Source organism: Sciurus carolinensis, chromosome 1 (genome assembly GCF_902686445.1).
Source record: "Sciurus carolinensis chromosome 1, mSciCar1.2, whole genome shotgun sequence".
Taxonomy (NCBI): domain Eukaryota; kingdom Metazoa; phylum Chordata; class Mammalia; order Rodentia; family Sciuridae; genus Sciurus; species Sciurus carolinensis.
Window position 1 is genome coordinate 92,989,415 of NC_062213.1, and position 24,833 is coordinate 93,014,247.

Here is a 24,833-nt window from a genome sequence, read left to right on the forward strand (position 1 = left end):
CATAAAACTCATCATAAGGGCAAAAATAGTCAAATTCAGAATACTCTAATAAAGTTGGTGTATAAATCACTTTTTACTCTATGATTAAATTGAAAAGTATTAAAAATAACTATACAATAATTTCTTAGAGGACGCACGAATACATAAAAGATGTAAAATTGCCACATCAGTAACATAAAATGTGGGAAGAGGAAAAGTTACAGTGTAGAACTATTGTATGTGGTCAAAAATGAGTTGCTCTCAGCTAAACACTGTTTCAAACTAAAGTGGTTTTAAGTAACACTCATGGAAAAGACAAAGAAAAAACCTGTAGCAAAATCACAAAAGAGAAAGGAATCAAAGCATACCACTACCAAGAAAATCATCAAATCACAAAGGAAGATGGTAAGAACGGAAGAAAAAATTACCTACAAAACAGAAAACTAACTAGCAGAATGACTGCACTAAGTTTTTATTGATCAATAATTACTTTAAATGTAAAAGTATAGTCCAATAAAAAGACGGAGAGTGGTTGAATGGATAAATAAACTAAATTCAACCAGATGCACCTTACAGGAGACTCGTTTTAGCTTTAAGGACACTGATAAGCTGAAAGTGAAGGGATGGAAAAAAGATATTCTGTGGAAATAAAAGCTAAAAAGAGCAGGCATGGCCATACATATATCAAACAAATAGACTTTGCATCAATCATAAGAGATTGTTATATAATGATAAAGGGAACAATCCATCAAGAGGGCATAATAATTATAAATACATATCCAGCATCAGAAAACTTAAATATAGAAGACTGTGGATGTAGGTCAATGGCAGAACACCTTGCCTGGCGTGCATGAGGCCCTGGGTTCAATCCCCAGCACTGGAAAGAAAGAAAGGAAGGAAGGAAGGAAGGAAGGAAGGAAGGAAGGAAGGAAGGAAGGAAGGAAGGAAGGAAGGAGAGAGAAAGAGAGAGAAAGAAAGAAAAAGAAAAAGAAAGAAAAGAAAAATAATTAAATCTAAATATGTAAAGCAAATGCTTACAAAACTGAAGGGAGAAATAGCAATACAATAATAGTAAGGAACTTTACTCTTAATATCCCATTTTCAACAATGGATAGAACTATCAGCAATGTGAAGAGAGAGCCTACAGAGTGGGAGAATATCTTTGCCAACCATACCTCAGATAGAGCACTAATTTCCAGAATCTATAAAGAACTCAAAAAACTCTACACCAAGAATACAAATAATCCAATCAACAAATGGGCTAAGGAAATGAACAGACACTTCACAGAAGAAGATGTACAAGCAATCAACAGATATATGAAAAATGTTCAACATCTCTAGTAATAAGAGAATGCAAATCAAAACTACCCTAAGATTCCATCTCACCCCAATTAGAATGGCGATTATCAAAAACACAAGCAACAACAGGTGTTGGAGAGGATGTGGGGAAAAAGGTACACTCATACATTGCTGGTGGGGCTGCAAATTAGTGCAGCCACTCTGGAAAGCAGTGTGGAGATTCCTCAGAAAACTTGGAATGGAACCACCATTTGACCCAGCTATCACACTCCTTGGCCTATACCCAAAGGACTTAAAATCAGCATACTACAGAGATACAGCCACATCAATGTTCATTGCTGCTCAATTCACCATAGCCAGATTGTGGAACCAACCTAGATGTCCTTCATTTGATGAATGGATAAAGAAACTGTGGCATATATATACAATGGAATATTACTCCACAATGAAGAATGATAAATTTATGGCACTTGCAGGCAAATGGATGAAATTGGAGAATATTATGCTAAGTGAGATAAGCCAATCTCAAAAAACTAAAGGACGAATGATCTCGCTGATAAGCGGATGAGGACATATAATGGGGGGTGGTAGGGGTTAGCGTTAGGGTTAGGGTTAGGTTTAGGGTTAGGGTTAAGAAGGGTGGTAAGAATGGAGGAGGGAAGGACCGTATAGGGGAAAAGAGGGGTGGGAGAGGTGGGGGGAAGGGAAAAAAATAATAGAAAGAATCAAACAACATTACCCTTTGTAAATTTATGATTACACAAATGGTATGCCTTGATTCCATGTACAAATAGGCAACAACATGTATCCCATTTGTTTACTATAAAAAAATAAAAATAAAAATAAAAATGCCTAAACAAATTCAAGAAGATTGAAATCATATCGAGTATCTTTTCCAAACACAATGATGTGAAACTATAAATTAATAAGAGGAAAATTCACAAATAAGTGGAAATTAAACAACATATTCCTGATATCTCAAAGCATATAGTATGCAGATAAAGCAGTTCTAAGAGGAAATTTGTAGCAATACATATCTAAATTAAAGAAGCATAAATATCTCAAATGAATAACCTAACTTTATACCTCAAGAAATTAGAGAATTTTTTTCCTTTCAGCCAAAGCCACCATCTTCCAGTAATTTGCCAAAATGAACGCAAAGAGAAAAAGGATAGGAACCTGTCATATGTTCTCTAGGCCTTTCGGCAAACATGAAGTTTTTCCTTTAGCCACATATATGTGTATTTACAATGGTGATATTATAGACATCAAAAGAATGGGTGCTATTCAAAAAGGAATGCCCCACAACTGTCACCACACCAAAACCATGTTACCAGCACGCTGCTGGCATTGTTATCAACTAGCAAGTTAAGGACTAGATTCTTCCAAGAAAATCAATGTGCATGTTGAGCACATTAAGCATTCTAAGAGCAAAAGAGCTTCCTGAAAGGCATGAAGGAAAATAATAAGAAAAAGAAAAAAGCCAAAGAGAAAGGTACTTGAGTTCAATCAAAGCACCAGCCCATTCTACTCAGAGAAGCACAGTTTGTGAGAACCAAGGAAAGGAGCCTGAGCTGTTGAAACCTATTCCCCATGAATTCATGACATAATAGAGGGGAGGGGGAGGGGGAGATAGAGGAGGGCGGGAGGAAGGGAGAAAAGGGACAAAGGGAGAATGACAGGTAGGTATGCTAAAAAGAGAGGAACCAACCCCAAAGTCAGCTAAAGAAAAGAAATAACCAAGATCAGAGCAGAAATAAATGAAATGGAGATTGGAAAAACAACAGAAAAGATCAATCAAACTAGCAGTTGATTTTTTTTTTTTAGGATTTATAAGTATTTTATTTTTGAGAAATTTTAAGAAATGACCAAGAATATGGCACATCCAAAATCTGGGACTATTTAAACAATCTGAAAACTTTAAATTCTAGATTTACAGATTTTAGAATTAACTTCCAAGCATTATGGGATAAAAATAACACAGATGGATGTTACCTTGCCATTTTTTTGAGGAGATAAAATTGACAAACCACTAATGAGACTAAGGGAAAAAAGATTTAAATAAATAAAATAAAAAATGAAAGGGGAAACATTACAACTAATACTATATAAGTACAAAGGATCACAATAGACTACTACCAAAAATTAAGCACCAACAAGTTGCAAAACCTTGAAAAAAAAAATTTCTCAAAAATATGCAACTTTTAAGACCGAATTACTTAAAAAGTAGAAAATCTGAACAGACCAATAATGAGATTGAATGAGTAATAGAAAACCTCCCACAAAGGAAAGCCTAAGAGCAAGTGACTTCGGTGGTGAATTCCACCAAACAATCCTTCTCAAACCCTTCCCCGCCCCAAAAAAAAAACTGAGGAGAGAACCCTTTGTTACTGATTGAATATGAGTGTCCCTCCAAAAGCTCCTTTGTTAATGAAGGAGATGAAATGATTAGATTATGAGAGCTGTAACTAAATTAGTAGATTAATCCATTTGATGGATTAATAACTTGAATGCAAAACTGGGTATAACAGCAGACAAGTAGGTTGTAGCTGCAGGAAGTGGGTCACTGGGGCATGCCTTAGGGACTATATATATTTTGTCCCTGGCTCCTCAATCTCTCTACTTCCTGACTAAAATGAGCTGTGCATTCTCCTCAATAGCACCCTTCCACCATAATGTCCCACCTCAGTCAGCTGACCATGGGCCAAATCTCTGAAACTGGGAACCCAAAATAAATGTTTTCTCCTCTAAGTTGTTCCTGTCAGATATTTGGATCACAGTTTTATAAAGCTGACTAATCCACCTCCCAAATTTATTCAGAAGACCAACTTTATCCAAAACCAGACTAAGACACTATAAGAAAATTGCAGACCAATATCACTGAAAAACAGATACTAAAAACCCTCAACAAAATACTAGCATACTCAACTCAATAGTCACTAAAAGGACCATATCCTATGATCAATTGGGATTTATCCCTGAGATGCAAGGATGGTTTGACATATATAAATCCATAAATGTGATATACATTATGGAATGGAGAATAAAACTCAGATCTTCTCAATAGGCACAGAAACCCTTTTGACAAAATTAAAACTTCATGATAAAAATTCTCAACAAATTAGATGTGGAATGAAATTATCTCAAACATAATAAAAGCCTTGTATTGCCAGTCCACAGCTGATATACTCAATGGTGGAAAACCAAAATCTTTCCTCTAAGATCAGAGAAGAGACAAAGATGACCACTCTCACCACATGTATTCAATATAGTTTTGGAATTCCTAGTCAGAGCAATTGAACAACAAAAAGCAAAGACATCCAAATTGTAAAGAAAAGTAAAATTGTCTGTTTTCAGATCACATAATACTATGTATAGAAGATCCTAAACACCACACACACACACACACACACACACACACACAAATGATTTTTAGAACTGATAAATTCAGTAAAGTTGCAGGATACAAAATCAACATACAAAGTAGGTATGTCTGCCATGACATCATCTTTAAAAACAAAAAGTTTCTTCACAGCCAAGGAAACAATCAACAGAGTGAAAAGACAACATAAAGAATGGATGAGGAGATCCAAGATGGTGGACTAGAGGGAGGCTGTGTTCCTTCTCACTCCATAACTCCGGTTTCAATCAGAGGATATCTGTTTCTTGGTGAGGCAGTTTTTGCTGCTTATCGATCCTCTGCTGTTTACCCCATTTGTCTACTGTGATGACCTGCAGCCTGCCAGCATATTGACACTTTTTTTGAGTGCAGATTGCTGTCAGGCACCTATCATCCACCATTTGCCTGCCTCTTGCCTGTCCATCACCTGCCTTACACCTATCCACCACCCACCGACCAAGGTTCACCTCCCGATCATCCGACAACAGTCAGCAAACTGATCACCGACCACCAGTGGAGCACCAGCTGCCTGCCGTTGCCTGGAAGTTCTCTGTCACAGTACCTGCAGGTTTGATTACACATGGCTGCCGCCATTTTGAGATAACAGTCAGGACCCGTAGGACCCCTGGCCAGACTGACCTAGCCCCATCTCCAGGCTCCCTCAGTCCAACCGATCACTCCCTGCCTCCAGGGCCCTCACATCAACTGACTGCTCCCTGATGCCAGCGACCCAGTCCGACTGACTGTGCCCTATCACTGGCACCCCAGACCGACTGATTGCACACGGCCTCCAGGATCCCACAACCAAACCAAACACACCTGACCTCCAGGACCCCTGCTGGACCAACCACACCCCGCCTCCAGGACCTCCAGCTGACCACTTCCACACCCCGAGCTGCAGCTCCCCATTTGCCAACACATTTGGAAGCCAGAGCGGCCATCTAGGATAATCCTGGAAGCTGTAGCTCCAATCGTAAGGTGGGGCAAATCCCATCCTGAGATGCCTGCTGGAGGCTTCAAGCTCATTGTCAGGTACCTCTCATGCATCAGGCTACTGAAGACTGGGAAGTTTACTATATGACTGTTATAGTGTAGATTTTCTTTTTTCTCCTTATTGAACGATTTTAAGTTTTTATTTCTTTACTTTTCTTGCTCTCTTTTCCTTTTCTTTACCTGTTCCCTTACAGTGTCTTTCTCCCTTTTTGCATGCTAACATTCAATTTCTTTTGATTATACTCTCACCCGTTCTATTACCTAGAACTTCTGTATATTCTTTTCTTATCCCATTAAAAGCTACATCCTACATCCCTCTGCATCCTCTTTGTCCTCCATTAGAAACTGCAGACCTTATTGCAAATCTGTTCGTTATACTGAGGATAATAACTGAACTCATTCTATTATGACAATATTGTTAATGTTCTCATAAGGGCTATTTGGTCTAGGATTGCATAGTGTCTGAATTGGGCACTGCTAATGTTGATCTCTCCTTAAAGAAAAGGTTTTGGAAACCTATAGGGCCACTATAAGTCTATAGGGGGAAATCTGCAATACCCCAGATCTGCACTGCTAGAGGGGAAGATACATGAACAACAAGAAAAAACAAGGGAAGAAAATGATCCAAACAAATCTAGATTCTATATTAATAGAATCCAATGACAGTATGGTAAAAGAAATGTCAGAAAAGGACTTCAGATTATACATGATTAAGATGATTCGTGAAGCAAAGGATGAGATAAGAGAGCAAATAAGGCAATGAATGATAATACCAATAAGCAATTGAAAGAGCAACTGCAGGAAGCAAAAGATCATTTCAACAAAGAGATAGACTCAAAAAAAAATCAAACAGAAATCCTTGAAATGAAGGAAACAATAAACCAAATAAAAAACTCAATGAAAGCATCACCAAAAGACTAGACCATTTGGAAGACAGAACCTCAGACAATGAAGACAAAATATTTAATCTTGAAAATAAAGTTGCCCAGAGAAGATGGTAATAAATCATGAACAGAATCTCCAAGAACTATGGAACATCATGAAAAGACCAAATTTAAGAATTACTGGGATTGAGGAAAGCACAGAGATACAAACCAAAGGAATGAATAACCTATTCAATGAAATAATAGCAGAAAATTTCCCAAACCTGAAGAATGAAATGGAAAATCAAATACGAGAGGTTTACAGAACACCAAATGCACAAAATCACAACAGATCCACACCAAGGCACACTATCATGAAAATGCCCAACATTCAAAATAAAGATAGGATTTTGAAGGCCGTGAGAGAAAAGCATCAGATTATATATAGGGGGAAACAAATATGGATAGCAGCCGACTTCTCAACCCAGAATCTAAAAGCTAGAAGGGCCTGGAACAACATATTTCAAGCTCTGAAAGAACATGGTTGCCAACCAAGAATCCTATACCCAACAAAACTAACATTCAGATTTGAAGATGAAATAAAATCCTTCCATGATAAACAAAAGTTAAAAGAATTTACAAATAGAAAGCCTGCACTACAGAATGTTCTCAACAAAATATTCCATGAGGAGGAAATGAAAAACAACAATGTAGGTCAGCAAAGGGAGGAACTACCTTAGAGAAAAACCACTGAAAGGAGAAACCAAGCCAACTTAAAAACCAAAAAAAAAAAAAAAATAAGCCCAAATGACTGGGAATACGAATCATATCTCAATAATAACCCTGAACATTAGTGGCCTAAACTCATCAATCAGAAGACATAGACTGGCAGAATGGATTAAAAAAGAAAGAGCCAGGGAGTTTCAAGATGGCGGACTAGAGGGTGGCTGCATTTCATGTTGCTCCAGGACTCAGGATTCAAGAAGAGGAGATATTGAGAGACTTGGGACCAACTCAAAGCCACCAGGTGAGTCTCTCCCTTTGGGGAGGCATCCCAGATGGGGCGGTAGTCCCAGAATGCAGGGAACTTTGTGAAGTAGAGTTGCCCAACGAGACACCCCCGCCCCTGCTGGAGCAGTGAACACGGACAACTGGGAGCATCGTAGAGGAGGCTGCTCAGCACAACGCTTGGACTCGGAGCAACCCACGGGGCTCCAGCGGCTGCCCAGAGGAGGACGAGCGCAGCAAGCTGTTCGGACTCAGAGCGACCACTCCTAAACACCGGGGGGCTGCCCGGAGGAAGAAGAGGAGTGCGGCGGGTCGCTTGGACTTGGAGCACCGCATCAGGGCTACGGGCGGTTGCCCAGAGGAGGAGCTGCCCGGCGAGCTGTTTAGACTCCGAGCAACCGCTCCTGAACACCGGGGGGCTGCCCAGAGGAGGAGGAGGAGGAGTGTGGCAGGTCACTTGGACTCAGAGTGATGCACCAGGGCTACCGGCGGTGGCCCAGAGGAAGAGACGCGCAGTGAGTTGTTTGGACTCAGAGCGACTGCTCCTGAACACCGGGGGTGGGGGGCTTCCCGGAGGAGAAGCAGTAGCGCAATGGGTCGCTTGGTCTCCAAGAAGCAGCACCAGACCTCCAGGTGGCTGCCCAGAGAAGGAGGTGTGCAGCGGGTCGCTTGGACTCAGAGTAACTGCTCCTGAACACCCAGGGGGCTGCCCAGAGGAGGAGGAGGAGTGCGGCGGGTCACGTGGACTCAGAGTGACTGTACCAGGGCTACGGGTGGTTGTCAGGAGGAGGAGGTGCGCAGTGAGTTGCTTGGACTCCTAGAGACCACACTGGAACTCTGGGTGGCTACCGGGAGGAAGAGGAGTGCGGCGGGTTGCTGGAACTCCGAGCGACTGTACGGGGCTCCAGGTGGCTGCTCAGAGGAAGAGCTGCATAGCCAGGCGATTAGGTGCAGAGCAGGGTCCCAGGACCTAGGTGACTTCTTCGTGGAAGAGCCACACAGAGACAAGCTGAGGGGCGGAGCGAAGTTTCCAGGACTGCGGGCAGATACTCTGAGGAGAGGCAGCCTAAGCAGATTCGTCTGCGAAGGGTGAGGCTCCCAGACCCAGGAGGTAGGTCCAGGCCCCTGGGAACGTTGCAGAGGAAGGCAACCTAGTCCAGGCAGTAGTTGTAGATTGAGGGGAACCTCTAGGAGGGGAACTGACCAGCAAGAACTCCCCACTGGGTGAGTCTTCCCTGCCGGGTGAGGTTTTCCCACAAGGACAGTAAAACCAGAGACACAGGCCCAAAAAGGCCTTGCCTCAGCCCACAGCCTAGTTCCCCTTTGGATGACCATTGGTCAACAAGTAGAGGCACCTCTGCCCACTAGCAAGGAATATACCCCACCTGAGGGCCACCACCCCTAGAGAGGCAACTTCCTTGTGGAACACCGCATTATCAGCTTCCTCCAAGACTTCAGGCTACTGAAGGATGAGAGGGGATATACTAGCAATCTTCAGGGACATTATAAGTCAATAGAGGAAATCTGCAATATCTTAGCGGTCCACTGATACCTGAACAATATGAGAAAACAAGGGAAGAAAATGCCCCAAACAAATATAGATGTTACATCAATAAAATCCAATGACAGCATGGCAGAAGAAATGACAGAAAGGGAGTTCAGAATGTACATAATTAAAATGATCAGGAAAGCAAACAATGAGATGAAAGAGCAAATGCAAGCATTGAATGATGAGATGAAAGAGCAAATGCAGGCACTGAATGATTGCACCAATGGACAGTTAAAAGAGCAAATACAGGAAGCAAAAGATCATTTCAATAAAGAGTTAGAGATATTGAAAAAAAAACAAACAGAAATCCTTGAAATGAAGGAAACAATAAACCAAATTAAGAACTCCGTAGAAAGCACAACCAATAGGATAGAACACCTGGAAGACAGAACCTCAGATATTGAGACAAAATATTTAACCTTGAAAACAAAGTTGAACAAACAGAGAAGATGGTAAGAAACAGGAACAGAATCTCCAAGAACTATGTGATATCATGAAAAGGCCAAATTTAAGAATTATTGGAATTGAGGAAGGCTTAGAGAAACAAACCAAAGGAATGAACAATCTATTCAATGAAATAATATCAAAATATTTCCCAAATCTGAAGAATGAAATGGAAAATCAAGTCCAAGAGGCTTATAGGACTCCAAATACACAAAATTACAACAGACCCACACCAAGGCACATTATAATGAAAATACCTAACATACAAAATAAACACAGAATTTTAAAGGCTGTTTGAGAGAAAAGAACCAAATTACATTCAGGGGGAAAGCAATACGGATATCAGCAGATTTTTCAATCCAGACCCTAAAAGCTAGAAGGGCCTAGAACAACATTTTTCAAACCCTGAAAGAAAAGGGATGTCAACCAAAGAATCTTATACCCAGCAAAACTTACCTTCAAATTTGACGATGAAATAAAACCCTTCCATGACAAACAAAAGCTAAAAGAATTTACAAAAAGAAAGCCAGCATTACAGAACATTCTTAGCAAAATATTCCATGAGGAAGAGATGAAAAACAAACAAGCAAATCAGCAAAGGGAGGAATTATCCTAAAGGAATTGTCAAATAAAGGAGGAACCAAAGCGTGTCAAAAAAATTAATTAATTAATTAAATTTTTAAAATGAACCAAATGACGGGGAATACAAATCATATCTCAATAGTAACCCTGAATGTTAATGGCCTGAATTCATCAATCAAAAGACACAGACTGGCAGATTGGATTAAAAAGAAAAAACCAACAATATGCTGCCTGCAAGAGACTCATCTCATAGAAAGAGATACCTATAGACTAAAGGTGAAAGGATGGGAAAAAACATACCATGCACATGGGCTCAGCAAAAAAGCTGGAGTATCCATCCTCATTTCAGATAATGTGGACTTCAAGCCAAAGTTACTCAGAAGGGATAAAGAAGGACATTTCATACTGCTTAAGGGAAGCATAAATCAGCAACACATAACAATCATAAACATCTATGCCCCAAACAGTGGCTCATCCATGTATGTCAAACAAATCCTTCTCAATTTTAGAAACCAAATAGACCATAACACAATAATACTAGGTGATTTTAACACACCTCTCTCACCACTGGACAGATCTTCCAAACAAAAATTGAACAAAGAAACCATAGATCTCAATAACACAATCAATAATTTAGACTTAACAGACATTTATAGAATATACCATCCAACCAAGAGCGAATACACTTTCTTCTCAGCAGCACATGGATCCTTCTCTAAAATAGACCATATATTATGCCACAAAGCTAATGTTAGCAAATACAAGAAGATAGAGATACTACCTTGTACTCTATCAGATCATAATGGATTGAAGTTAGAAATAAATGAAAGAGTAAAAAACAGAAACTACTCCAACACCTGGAGATTAAACAATATGCTATTATATGATGAATGGATAACAGAAGATATTAGGAAGGAAATTTAAAAATTCTTAGAGGTCAATGAGAACAAAGAAACATCATATCAAAATCTCTGGGACACTATGAAAGCAGTACTTAGAGGAAAATTTATTTCATGGAGCGCATTCAATAAAAGAAGTAAAACTCAACAAATAAACGACCTAACACTACAGCTCAAAGCCCTAGAAAAAGAAGAACAGACCAACACCAAAAGTAGTAGAAGATAGGAAATAGTTAAACTCAGAGCTGAAATCAACGAAATTGAAACAAAAGAAACAATACAAAAAATTGACAAAATAAGTAGTTGGTTCTTCAAAAAAATAAACAAAATTGATAAACCTTTAGCCACACTAACAAAGAGAAGACAAGAGAAAACCCAAATCACTAAAATTCGGAATGAACAAGGAAATATCACAACAGACACAATTGAAATACAAAACATAATTAGAAGCTATTTTGAAAATCTATACTCCAACAAAATAGAAAATTTTGAAGACATCAACAGGTTTCTAGAGACATATGAATTGCCTAAACTGAACGAGGAGGACATACACAATTTAAATAGACCAATTTCAAGGAATGAAATAGAAGAAGTCATCAAAAGCCTACCAACAAAGAAAAGCCCAGGACCAGATGGGTTCCCAGTGGAGTTCTACAAAACCTTTAAAGAAGAGCTCATTCCAATACTCCTCAAAGTATTCCATGAAATAGAAGAGGAGGGAACCCTCCCAAACTCATTCTATGAAGCCAATATCACCCTGATACCTAAACCAGACAGAGACACATCGAGGAAAGAAAATTTCAGACCAATATCCTTAATGAACATCAACACAAAAATTCTCAACAAAATTTTAGCAAATCGCATACAAAAACATATTTAAAAGATAGTGCACCATGATCAAATGGGTTTCATCCCAGGGATGCAAGGTTGGTTCAACATCAGGAAATCAATAAATGTAATTCACCATATCAATAGACTTAAAGTCAAGAATCACATGATTATTTCGATAGATGCAAAAAAACTTTTGATAAAATACAACACCCCTTAATGCTCAAAACACTAGAAAAAATAGGAATAGTGGGAACATTCCTTAACATTGTAAAGGCCATCTACGCTAAGCCCATGGCTAATATCATTCTAAATGGTGAAAAACTGAAAGCATTCCCCCTAAAAACTGGAACAAGGCAGGGATGCCCTCTTTCACCACTTCTATTCAATATCATCCTTGAAATTCTAGCCAGAGCAATTAGACAAACCAAAGAAATTAAAGGGATACGAATTGGAAAAGAGGAACTCAAACTATCTCTATTTGCTGATGATATGATTATATACTTAGAGGAACCAGGAAATTCCACCAGAAAACTTTTAGAACTCATAAGTGAATTCAGTAAAGTAGCGGGATATAAGATCAATGCACATAAATCTAAGGCATTTTTAAACATAAATGATGAATCTTCAGAAAGAGAAGTTAGGAAAACTACCCCATTCACAATAGCATCAAAAAAAATAAAATACTTGGGAATCAATCTCACAAAAGAGGTGAAAGACCTCTACAATGAGAACTACAGAACACTAAAGAAAGAAATTAAAGAAAACCTTAGAAGATGGAAAGATCTCCCATGTTCTTGGATAGGAAGAATTAATATTGTCAAAATGGCCATACTACCAAAAGTGCTATACAGATTCAATGCAATTCCAATTAAAATCCCAATGATGTACCTTACAGAAATAGAGCAAGCAATTATGAAATTCATCTGGAAGAATAAGAAACCCAGAATAGCTAAAGCAATCCTTAGCAGAAAGAGTGAAGTAGGGGGTATCGCAATACCAGATCTTCAACTCTACTACAAAGCAATAGTAACAAAAACGGCATGGTATTGGCACCAAAATAGACAGGAAGATCAATGGTATGGAATAGAGGACACGGACACAAACCCAAATAAATACAATTTTCTCATACTAGACAAAGGTGCCAGAGATATGCAATGTAGAAAAGATAGCCTCTTCAACAAATGGTGCTGGGAAAACTGGAAATCCATATGCAACAGAATGAAACTAAACCCCTATCTCTCACCCTGCACAAAACTCAACTCAAAATGGATCAAGGACCTTGGAATCAGACCAGAGACCCTTTATCTTATAGAAGAAAAAGTAGGTCCAAATCTTCAACTTGTTGGCTTAGGATCAGACTTCCTTAACAGGACTCCCATAGCACAAGAAATAAAAGCCAGAATCAATAACTGGGATAGATTCAAACTAAATAGCTTTCTCTCAGCAAAGGAAACTATCAGCAATGTGAAGAGAAAATCTTTGCCACTCATACTTCAGATAGAGCACTAATCTCCAGAATATATAAAGAACTCAAAAAACTCTACACCAAGAATACAAATAATCCAATCAACAAATGGGTTAAGGAAATGAACAGATGCTTCACAGAAGAAGATCTACAAGCAATCAACAGATATATGAAAAATGTTCAACATCTCTAGTAATAAGAGAATGCAAATCAAAACTACCCTAAGATTCCATCTCACCCCAATTAGAATGGCGATTATCAAAAACGCAAGCAACAACAGGTGTTGGAGAGGATGTGGGGAAAAAGGTACACTCATACATTGCTGGTGGGGCTGCAAATTAGTGCAGCCACTCTGGAAAGCAGTGTGGAGATTCCTCAGAAAGCCTGGAATGGAACCACCATTTGACCCAGCTATCCCACTCCTTGGCCTATACCCAATGGACTTAAAATCAGCATACTACAGAGAGGTCAATGTTCATAGCTGCTCAATTCACAATAGCCAGATTGTGGAAACAACCTAGATGCCCTTCAATTGATGAATGGATAAAGAAACTGTGGTATATATACACAATGAAATATTACTCGGCCATAAAGAATAATAAAATTATTATTCAAATGGATGAAATTGGAGAATATTATGCTAAGTGAGATAAGTCAATCTCAAAAAACCAAAGGACGAAAAATATCGCTAATAAGTAGATGGTGACACATAATGGGGGGTGGGAGGGATTAGTGTTAGGGTTAGAGTTAGGGTTAGGGAGGGGGGCAAGAATGGAGGAAGGAAGGACTGTATAGAGGGAAAAGAGGGGTGGGGGTGGGGGGAAGGGAAAAAATAACAGAATGAAGCAAACAACATTACCCTATGTAAATTTATGATTACACAAATGGTATGCCTTTATGCCATGTACAAACAGAAAAACAACATGTATCCCATTTGTTTACAATAAAAAAAATAAAGAGAAATAAATAAATAAATAAATAAATAAATAAAGGTCTATCAACATCAAAAAGAAAAAAAAACCAAAGGATGAATGATCTCACCTATAAGCGGATAATGACACATAATGGGGGGTGGGAGGGGGGCAAGAATGAAGGAAGGAGGGACTGTATAGAGGGAAAAGAGGGGTGGGAGGGGTGGGGGGAAGGGAAAAAAATAACAGAATGAATCAAACACCATTACCCTATGTAAATGTATGATTACACAAATGGTATGCCTTTTCTTCATGTACAAACAGAAACAACATGTATCCCATTTGTTTATAATAAAAATAAATTAAAAAAAAAGAATGGATGAAAATATTTACAAGCCACATATCTGATAAGAGGTTGATATGCAAAATATGTAAGAAACTCAACTCAGTAGAAAGAAAACAATCTAATTAAAAATGGGCAAATGAACTGGCATGGTAGCTCATGCCTGTAATCCCAGCACCGCAGAGGCTAGGACAGAAGGATCACTAGTTCCAGGCCAGCCTCAGCAATTTAGTGAGATCCTATCTCAAAATAAAAAATAAAAAGGGCAGGGGCATAGCTCAGTGGAAGAGCACCCCTGTCTTCACTCCCCAATACTATATATAAATAAAGAAAAGCAAATGAATACAGAAGAGTGAGGTGATGTCATTTGTAGGAAAATGGATGGAACCAGAGGACGTTATATTAAGCAAAATAAGTCAGACACAGAAAGACAAGTATGGAGTGTTTTCTTTCATATGTGGAAATTTAAAGAGAGAGAGAGAGAGAGAGAGAGAGAGAACCTGAAAGTGCAAGAGGGGCTTTCAGGAAAAGGGCAAGGGAATAGACTGAGTGGGGAAGGGCAAGAGGGTAAGAGACCACAGAAGGAAAGGCGAATGTGACCAAGGCATACTACATACCCATATGTAAACGTCACAGTGAAAGCCCTTAATTTGTACAACTATTATGTGTTAATAATTATAATTGTTAAAAATGGAGAAATGATCTGAATAGACATTTCTCAAAAGAAGATATACAAAAGGCCAACATATGAAAAAATGCTCAGAATCACCTATCATCAGGGAAATGCAAATTAAAAACCACAGTGAGATAGATATTTAGGGTGACTTACCAAAAGCAAGTGTTGGTGCAGAAAAGGGACCCCTTGTACACTGTTGATAAGAATGCAAATTAGCACAGCCATTATGGAAAACAGTATGGAATTTCCTCAAAATATGAAAAACAGAACTGATGTATGTCCTAGCAATCCCATTTCTGTATATATAACCAAAGCAATTTATATCAGTACGTCAAAGAGATGCCTGTCTTTCCATTTTCTAATCTACTGAACCTCTATTCTTCTCCTCACTCTCCCCTCTTATTGTGGGTTAACTTCCACAGATGAGAGAAAACATTCAACCTTTGACTTTTGGGGTCTAATTTTCCCATGAAAATCCATGAAAACAACACAGTGAATCCCACCATCATGTACATCAACAAGAATGGGATTCTAACTAGAATAAGATATATTCCATGTTTGTATATTTATATCAAAATGGATTCTACTGTCATTTATAACTAAAAAGAACCAATAAAAAAGATTTTTTAAAATAAAGTGTTCCTTTTTCCTCACATCCTCAACAGCATTTATTACTGTTTTCTTTTTTTTTTTTTTTTTTTTTTTTTTACGTTTACATAGGGTAATGATGTTTATTTTATTTTTCCCCTCCCCCCCACCCCTCCCACCCCTCCCACCCCTCTTTTCCCTCTACACAGTCCTTCTTTCCTTCATTCTTACCGCTCTCCTTAGCCTAACTCTAAACCTAACCCTAAACCTAATTATTACTGTTTTCTTGATTATTGCCATTCTAACTGGGGTGAGGTAAAATCTGTGTAGTTTTACTTTGCATTTTCCTGATTGCTAAAAATGCTGAACATTTTTTTCATATATTTTTGGTCATTGAACTTCTTTTGAAAAAATGTCTATGTAGCTCATTTGCCCATTTATTGATTAGGTTATTTGGATTTTTTTTTTTTTTTTAGCAAATTAAGACTCAGAAAGTGAAGGAAGTCATATGTTTTATCTTATATGTGGAAGCTAGAAAGAAGTAAAAAAAAAGAGTAGAGTGAGTAGAGAAAGGAGACCAGGGGAAGGGAGAAAGGAATAGAAAGGGGAAGAACTGGGAATGAAATTGATAAAATCATGTTATGTGCATGTACAAATATGTCACAATGAATCCCACTACTATGTATAATCATAATGCACCAATAAAAAAACTATTAATAAATAAATAAGTCTAGAGATACTAAACAATTATTCCTCCATTCTGATTGTACTCCTTTTAAAAGATTGATCTTCCACCTGCCCCCCAAATTCTGATTTAATTCTGTCTGTGTTGGGCCTTAGATATTGAAATTTAAACTGTTCTCCTGGTGTTTCTAAAATGCAGTCAGAATTGAGAGTTGCTTTAACTGGTTTCCCCTAGGTTTCTGCTAATCAAAGTATGGTCTCATCAATTATCAGCATCAATTCACAGCTTGTTAGACATGCAGAATCTCAGGTCTCACCCAGGTGCTGCATCAGAATACACATTTAACAAGATCCCAAATGATTCCTAACTAATCACAGTAAAGTTCTGTCCTAGGTGTATGGTGGGGGGAGGGTCTTGCTAAGTTGCTGAGGCTGACTTTGAACTTCAATCCTCCTGCCTTAGCCTTCCGCTGTCCTAGGCATTCTGCAAGGTCTTCTTTTCTCAAAGCTATTGAGGTCCCTTAGGTGTGTTTTCAGTTCCATTTGCCCTCAGTGGTCAAGTCAACATAGGAGGGTTTCCTGAGCATCAGCAAGCCAGCTATGAGGAGAGGTCTGGCCGGCTCCACCCTGGAGCTCTCATGGCACCAACTGTATGCACTGGAAGAAGGTATCATCTCTTCCTTCCCCAGCTGTGAACTTCCATCTACAGGGACTGGGCACAGTCTGGCCCTTCTGTGTAATTCTCACAGTACCTCTGAGCCAGGAGGTCTAGCAGGCTCTTCTAGTTCTGCCCTCAAACTCCAAACCATAGGAATTCATGAGTCTCTGAAGATCAGAATCCCCAGCTCCTACCTCACCTGGACAACAGTCATTTGACTGTTTCACTGATAGAGATTCATGAAGAGCTGGTTCTGCGCCAGCTGATGTTTTGTTATGGAAAAGTCCTTTAGTGATTTTTGCTTCCCTGCCCCGCTCAGATACTGGGAATTGAACCCACAGCTTAGCACAAGTTACATTTCCAACCCTTAAGTCTTTCAATTTCATGAAGTTTGGAATAACTAATAAGGTCACATGGTTCAAAATTCCAAGGCTCAGAACCACTAACCCTGAAAAAGACTTTCTTCCTTTATTGCATTTTCCTGTGCCCTTTCAGAGATATTCTACCAAATACAGAGAAAATGTATGCATAAAATTCCCTCCTTTTTTGCACAGATACTAACATACTAGGCACTCTGATCTCACCTTTTTTTTTCCTTAATGATCTTAACTACGATTTTATAACTGTACAAAGAGCTGTCTTAACTTTGCAAGACTGCATAGGACTCCATTGTATTGCTTTATCGCTTTTGATCCTCTATTGTTTCCAAATAATGATCATCTCAAGTACTTTCACCCATTTTCCCTTTTAGTGTACATGTTGCAATATTTTCCCTAATTTGTGAGTTTCTTCTAATTCTTTATAATGTTTTTGCCATGAATAACATTTTTATGTTGTCTAATTTATTAATTTTTTCCGGTTTCAGAGGCTTTTTACTATTTTTGTGTTTGGTTTTGTCACTTAAGGCTTTCCCCACTCTCGGTTGTTAAAAAAAAAATTCTTTTTTTTTTATTTTAATATGTTTGTTTAAGGTTTTGTGTGCATGATAATTTCAGCATAGCAAAATACCTAGAATTCTTCATTTTAATCATTTTAAATGTGTAATTCATGTTATTCAGTACATTCACGATATTTTACAATCATCACCACTGTCCTTTTCCAGATAGAAATTTCCAGATTTAAATCTTTGGTCCTTGTGGAATATATTTTGGCTTGAGGTCTGCGAAGTGAATCCAACCAGTTTTGTTTTATATTTTCTTCCTGATGGCCGCTAGCTGTCTCAAAACCATTCATTGGGTCTTTCTCTGTACTGTCTATTCATGTGCTGTTACCCCACTACCATATGGAAATGTATGTACATATGTTTCAATATCTTCCAGAGCTAGCCTTCTGATTATGCTTTTTTTTGGAATATTTTTGGAAGTTTTCACCACCTACTTCCCTATAAAGAATCTGCTTGTCTGAAATGTTTTTAATCCTCAATATTTTTGGTAGGATCATAGTTAATTTATAGATTAACATCAAGAGAAAGTACTTTTGTAAAATTTAATTTTCCTACTAGAGAAATCACTATCTTTTACATATTTCCTATTGTATTTGTAAATAGGCATTTTATTTTTCTAGTGCTAAAACATTTTTCTGGTTATTAGTATCATGTTACAAATCTATTTAATTCTCTATTTTGTTTATATGCCATTCCTTTCCTGAGTTTTCCTAACAATTTGTAATAAATTTCCCGTGAGTGCATTAGATTTTGAAAAAAAAAATTAAATCATTACAAAATAATTACAATATGACCCTTTCCTTAAATCATTACAAAATAATTACAATATGCCTCGCTTCTTTCTCTGGCAGAACTATGTTAACTAGTAAGCATAACACTGTTAAATTATAGTGATAAAAATAGAATTACCTATTCCCTAAACATTGGTTATAATTAATTTGTGAAACTGTGCCATGTACTTTCTAAGAAGTAGCTTGTTGACAATTTAATGGGTTTCTAAAAATTAGATTATTTGTTTAGATTTTCTTTCTCTTCTGGAGAAACTATATTTTCACTAAACTATACTTTCCGAGAAAGTGATTAATGTCATCGAGGTTTTCATTAAATTTGAATGAAATAAGCAAAAAAATATTTTAGCTTCCTTTGTGTATGTATTTCCTGTTTTTTATTTCTTTTGGGGGCATTCCATTTTTCAAGGGAGGAATTTTTATTGGTGCAAAGTGGGTTTCATTGGCATGTTCATATATACACATAATTGATCAAATTTTGTTCCCTGAACTTTAAACAGAGATCTAAATAAGGAGAAAGTATGTGGTTTGAGTTCAGGAAAGCGGTGGAATGAGGGAATTTCCAGAAACCAGAAGCATCAGGAAAAGCATCAAGAGCTTCACATACCAGTGAAGTTGAGTCTGTGTATCTGTAATGGTCTGGAGTATTCTGAGAGCTGCCTGATCTCTCTCTCTCTCTCCCTTTTTCTCTCTTTCCCTCTTAAAGAAATGTACTAAGGTATTTCCCACCAGGCTACAGAAAAGCTTCTTCACTATGTACAAAGAGATAAAGTTCCCAACTACAACATAATTGAGAGGAATTACTTGAGAGAAGTTTGTGATACAATCCCTGTAAGATCCAGAGTTTCTGCTTTCCCAGTTTTCTTCCAACTGTACTTCTAAAATCCATAAAATATAGAAAAAGAATCAAATCAAATAATGAATGAAAGACTGGAGAAGAGTAAATGGAATACAGCTCTTCCCTTATTCCATCACAGGTGCACAAAGACATCCTGTGCCCTTCCTTGAAGGCACATGCAAATTCAAGTCCATAAAGTTTTTTCTTTGCAAAATTTTACAAAACCAAGATTAGGATTGACAGTATAGCTCAGTGATAAAGTGTGTATTTAATTTGCACAAGGCTCTGGGTTGGATCCCCAGCACCAAAATGATGATGATGATAATGAGGAGGAGGAGGAGGAGGAGGAGGATAATAATAATAATAACTATTATGATACAATGCTGTATGCTTGATATTTTTTAAAATTTGTTTATATTTCTGAGTGAAATATGACTAAAGAGGCAATTCCAGGCTTAGCTTTGTAAGAAACTGCAGAGAAGCTGCAATGTGTCATGTTCCCATCAGCAACTGAGTGATCTAGATTCTCTGCATCTTCTCCATCACTCAGTGCTGACACTATTTTTTATTTTAGTCCTTCTGTTGAGTATGTTGGGATGTCGATGTCTCATTGTAGTTTTAAGCTATATTCCCTGGTAGCTAATTATATTGAATATGTTTGCATATGCTTCTTTCCCATCTGCATAACCTCTTGGTGATACTTCTTTACCCCATTGTTTTAGCTGTTGAGCTTATGGAGTTTTAGATAGATTACTTTCTAGTTGTGTCATGGATATAGGTTTTCATATATTTTCTCCCACACTGTAGCTTGATTTTTGCCTCTTCACATGGACATTCCCTGACCAAAAGTTTTCTTCCTTGTTTTGAGCCCTGGTCCATCCCACATACTAGGCAAGCACTTCACCTCTGAGCTATATCCTCAGCCCAAGTTTGTCATGCTGTATGCTTTAAAAGTTTCATTAAAAAAAAAAAAAAAAGATAAAAATACAAGTTTAATTTTTTGAAAATAAAGGACAAAGGCTCAATAGTTCTGTCATTTTCAGTTCAAAATATAAATGAGTTCATCATGGCTTGAAAGGCCTGAATGTGCGTTAATCCAAGAAGTGTTTATAGGAAACAGTTTTCGTCTTGTCAATATTTAAAGGAAGAAAAGTACATTGTGGTTAGAGACACTGGGACCCAGTCACCTCTCTCTCCTCCCCCGTCATGGAGGGCTCCAGGCAGCCTAGATATGACTGGCCTACATCTGCTTAGGTGAGAGCCATGTGCATAGGCGTGGGCGAGGCAGGAACCACTGCCTCTCCTCTGTGGGACTTCCAACCTCAGTGGTTGTTGGGCAACCAACAGCACACAAATGAGAAGGCAGCTGGAGACCGAGGTGACTTCCTGTGTTTGCTTGCTGCCAACTGCGCAGTTTTCTCAGAATGGTGATAAATACAAGGGCAGAACAGTGGAGCCAGCCTAAGTGTAACTAGCATTTCAAAAAGAAAAGTAGATGGAACCATCCTGGGTGTCCCTCAACGGATGAATAGATAAAGAAAATGTGCTGTATATACACAATGGAATTTTATTCAGCCATAAAGAAAGATGAAATTATGGCATGGATGAAAATAGATGGAAATAGAGAACATCATATTGAGTGAAATAAATCAAACTAGGAAGGTTAAGGGCTGTATGTTTTCTCTCATAAGCAGAAGCTAGAGAGAAGAAAGGAAAACAAAGATGGGGTGGATCTCCTAAAAATCAAAGGGAAATCAGTAGAGGAAAGGGACCAAGGGTTGGGGGGCAGGGAGGGAGGAAGAAATGCTGGGGAGTGATATTGGCCAAATTAGATTGTTAGATATTTTGTGCCTGTAGGAATATGTAACAACAAATCCCATGAATAGGTACAACTATAATGCACCAATAAAAAATATGGGAAAATTAATCAATCAACCAATTTCAAAAAGATAAAAGAAGGGGAACTTCCTGAACTAACCACTGATCCCTGCAAAGATCCCATGACCCAAACAGGAAAATGACAGTATTCGCTGGCAAAAAAGGAAAAGGCAGGGCAGGCAGAGGGAAGGAAGGTACTAAGGGAGCAGCTGTTTCCCTATTGAGAGCTATAAACGGAATTACTTTCCTCCAGGCTGGAGCATGAAAGGGAAGACAGAGTTATGAGTTTGAATTTCTTTCAAATAGCAGAGGGCCATTTGGGAATTCTGCCCATCACCATCCACTCCCTGCAGTCCTTTAATTAAGAAGGTTGGAGCCCTGTGGGAGGAAGATCAGCAGTGGAGTACAAAGACAGCACAGAGTTTACTGACTTCACAGCCAGATCACGCAGAGGCAGAGCATGGTCTTGGAGCAGCTGGAATCCTAGTGTAAAACATATTAGATCTATGATCGATCTCCTCCATGTTAATCAGCCTCTCAGAGCCGACATTTCTTCAAATGCTAAATGGGGGTAATGTATCTACTGACCCACTTAGTCCCATTGTCCCAGAACATTGTCCTAAGAACACCTATACATAAGACTTAAATATACACATAATGTATAATATAATTATACACTATGTAAATATATTATAATAATTATATTTTTGATATAATAATTATAATTCAATAATATTAAGGTAACATATATATAAGCTCTAGGTTATGATTCCTAAGTTATTTCAATGCTCTTGATGATTTTGTTGAAACATTTGCAGAATTGAAAACTTGGGACTTTATGGGTTAGGGAGACTTATGTATAAAGCCAGATTCCCAACCAAAGTATCTGTGCCTGGTGCTAAATAGGGATCTTCCGATGTCTTGGCTCTTCCTACTTCATCATCCTTGACTAAACTTCACAGGTAAACTAACATATAGTGTGCGAGGCTGGAATGAGATCATGCCTCTAATATCCCCAGGACATATCTTGCATATGACCGGTTTTCAACATAGGCTTATTCCCTTTCCTTCTAACCAAGTCCTTTCCATCTTCTCATCTCAGGAAAACTCAGTGGCCCAGCCAAAGTCACTTACTAAAGCAATCGTTTCACCATCTTAACATCATTTGACAAGATGTGACTCACCTTCTTATTGGTTGAAGCTTTTCATTACTATAACTAGACCAAAATTAATTTCTTCGTGTAAAAGTTTCTACTTCATGATGTTGTTTTCCCCCTTTAAGATTAAACCCCAGAGGTGGAAATACCATGAAAAAAAAAAAAAAAAAAAAAACATTAAATGTTCAAATGTTTCTGACACATCAAACAGGCTATTAAGAAGACTTTACTCACTTAAAAAACTGCTATAATATATAAGAATACCTGTTGCACTCCTCCATTGCTATACTGAATGTTCTCATTTAAAACAAAAAGGACTGTTAATTTGATAGGCAAAGTATGACATCTACTTTTTTTTTAATTTGCATGGTAAAGAATTTATGAGGATGACTCTTGCATGCTTACTTATCAATTTTTTCTTTATGCTTCATCTGTTCACGTCCTTTGCTCATTTGTCAACAATCTTTCTTTCCTTTTTCTTTTTCGTTTTTTTTAAGAACTACACCTGAAGAAGGGACCAGGTAATGAGAAGCCTAGGAAAGCACAGTCTCTGCACTAACACAACCCTTTGGTTCCCAGAGGAAAATCTTGTCTCTTTTTAAACTGTGGGATTATGATAAAATCCTTAATTACAAAAGAAAGTTTTATCCTTTTGCAAGTTTTCATCAAGATAGAAAAGTGTAACACCACACACTTAAGTCCCTATGTCAGACAGTGGTTGGAAAGTGCACTATATCCCTTAATCTCCCAAACAGCACCTTGAGTTAGGTGTTACTCTACTTTGCTCCTCTACTCCCAGACTACCCAGGTTAAGGTAGGGGAAGAGGTTCCCCAGCAGTGACTTTTAAGAGGGTCATTTTACAGTTGAAGTAACTGAATCTCAGAAAGGCACACCTATTTGTCCCAGGGTACATGCCCAAGGTTTTATGAACAATAGTAGGAATCCAGTGGGTCTGATTGCAGAACTCAGCCCCTCTTTCATCTATAACAAGGTTTTGCAGCAAGAGCAGGGTGCCAAGACACCATCAGCCTGGTGCATAGGAGGCTGTCCTGCAACCCAACTCAGTCTAGGAGTAGAGGAAGGAAGTGGGCTGGAGGATTGGGTAGGTCTTGGAAATAAGGGTGTGTTTGCAATTTTTTTTTTCCTTTTGTTTTTTTCTTCTTTTTTGCTAAGGCAGCAAGAAACCAGGGGCTCAAGACATTGTTCTCAGGATAGCAGCTGTAGCTGAGCACAGTCCAGCAAATAATTGTATTCTGAAGAAAAATTTACTGAAGTACAGAAAAATTACCAAGAGGGATGATACAAGAGATCTATGGTGTTAGTTTTGTCAGGTATGATAAAGTGTGATTTTTATTCATCTGTATCATTTGCTATGTTTTCCAAATTTCCTACAGTCAATATGAATTATTCCTGGAGTCAGAAAAACATCCTAGTTTTGTTTTGTTTTGTTTTGTTTTGTTTTGTTCCGCCCCCCCACCCCACCCCACCCCCAGTCTGCGTTTCCTTTGGGTCAGCAGGCAAGGAGCGACTCAGTGCACGACAGTGATTTGCCTGAGGGTGGCACAACTGGAGCTATCCCAGAAAGTCCCCAGCCCCCTTTTCCTCGCCTCATCCCTCAAAAGCGCAAGGTGAATCAGGAGGTTGAATCCGCGGAAGCCCCAGCTCCTTCCCACCTGCCTTACCCTTGACTCCAGCCTCCCGTCTCCACCGCCCACCCGTTCTGCTACTTACCAAGAAAAAGAAGGATCTGGAGCATCAGGATGAGGATGTGGAGCCAGCAGCGGCTGCCGGAGCCTTCCATTACCGCCCCGGGACTGAGGTGAGACGTGGCCCCTCCTCTGCCCCGCCCTGTTCTCCCTGAGTCCCCTATCCTTTTAAACCCTCTCAACACAGGATGGAGTTTTCTCTTGCCATTTGAGTCAAAAGGAACTTCTCACTTGAAGACACAAGGTTGTTTTTCTGACCCCAAAATAATTGATGTTGACTGGAGAAAATTTTTGGAAAACACAGCAAATTATACAGATGAATAAAATCACTTGTTATCATACCTCACAAA

At 38.5% G+C, this 24,833-nt stretch overlaps 1 protein-coding gene across 3 annotated transcripts in view; it reads right to left on the reverse strand.

The window, feature by feature from the left end:
• LOC124977085 (uncharacterized) overlaps positions 1–24,608 on the reverse strand; it is a 42,159-nt gene extending 17,551 nt beyond the window's left edge. The window contains exons 1-2 of one of the 3 annotated variants that reach the window (XM_047540464.1): positions 24,509–24,572; positions 15,396–15,435 (exon numbers count right to left, since the gene is read on the reverse strand). Coding sequence is in view for 2 of the 3 variants with exons in the window: in XM_047540381.1 (XP_047396337.1) it covers positions 24,509–24,578 (70 nt within the window). In the remaining variant the exon portion in view is untranslated. Of the gene's footprint in view, positions 1–15,395; positions 15,436–24,508 lie in introns of all 3 variants that reach the window. The other 2 variants (XM_047540381.1, XM_047540544.1) reach the window with 2 other exon arrangements.
• Positions 24,609–24,833: the final 225 nt, after the last annotated feature.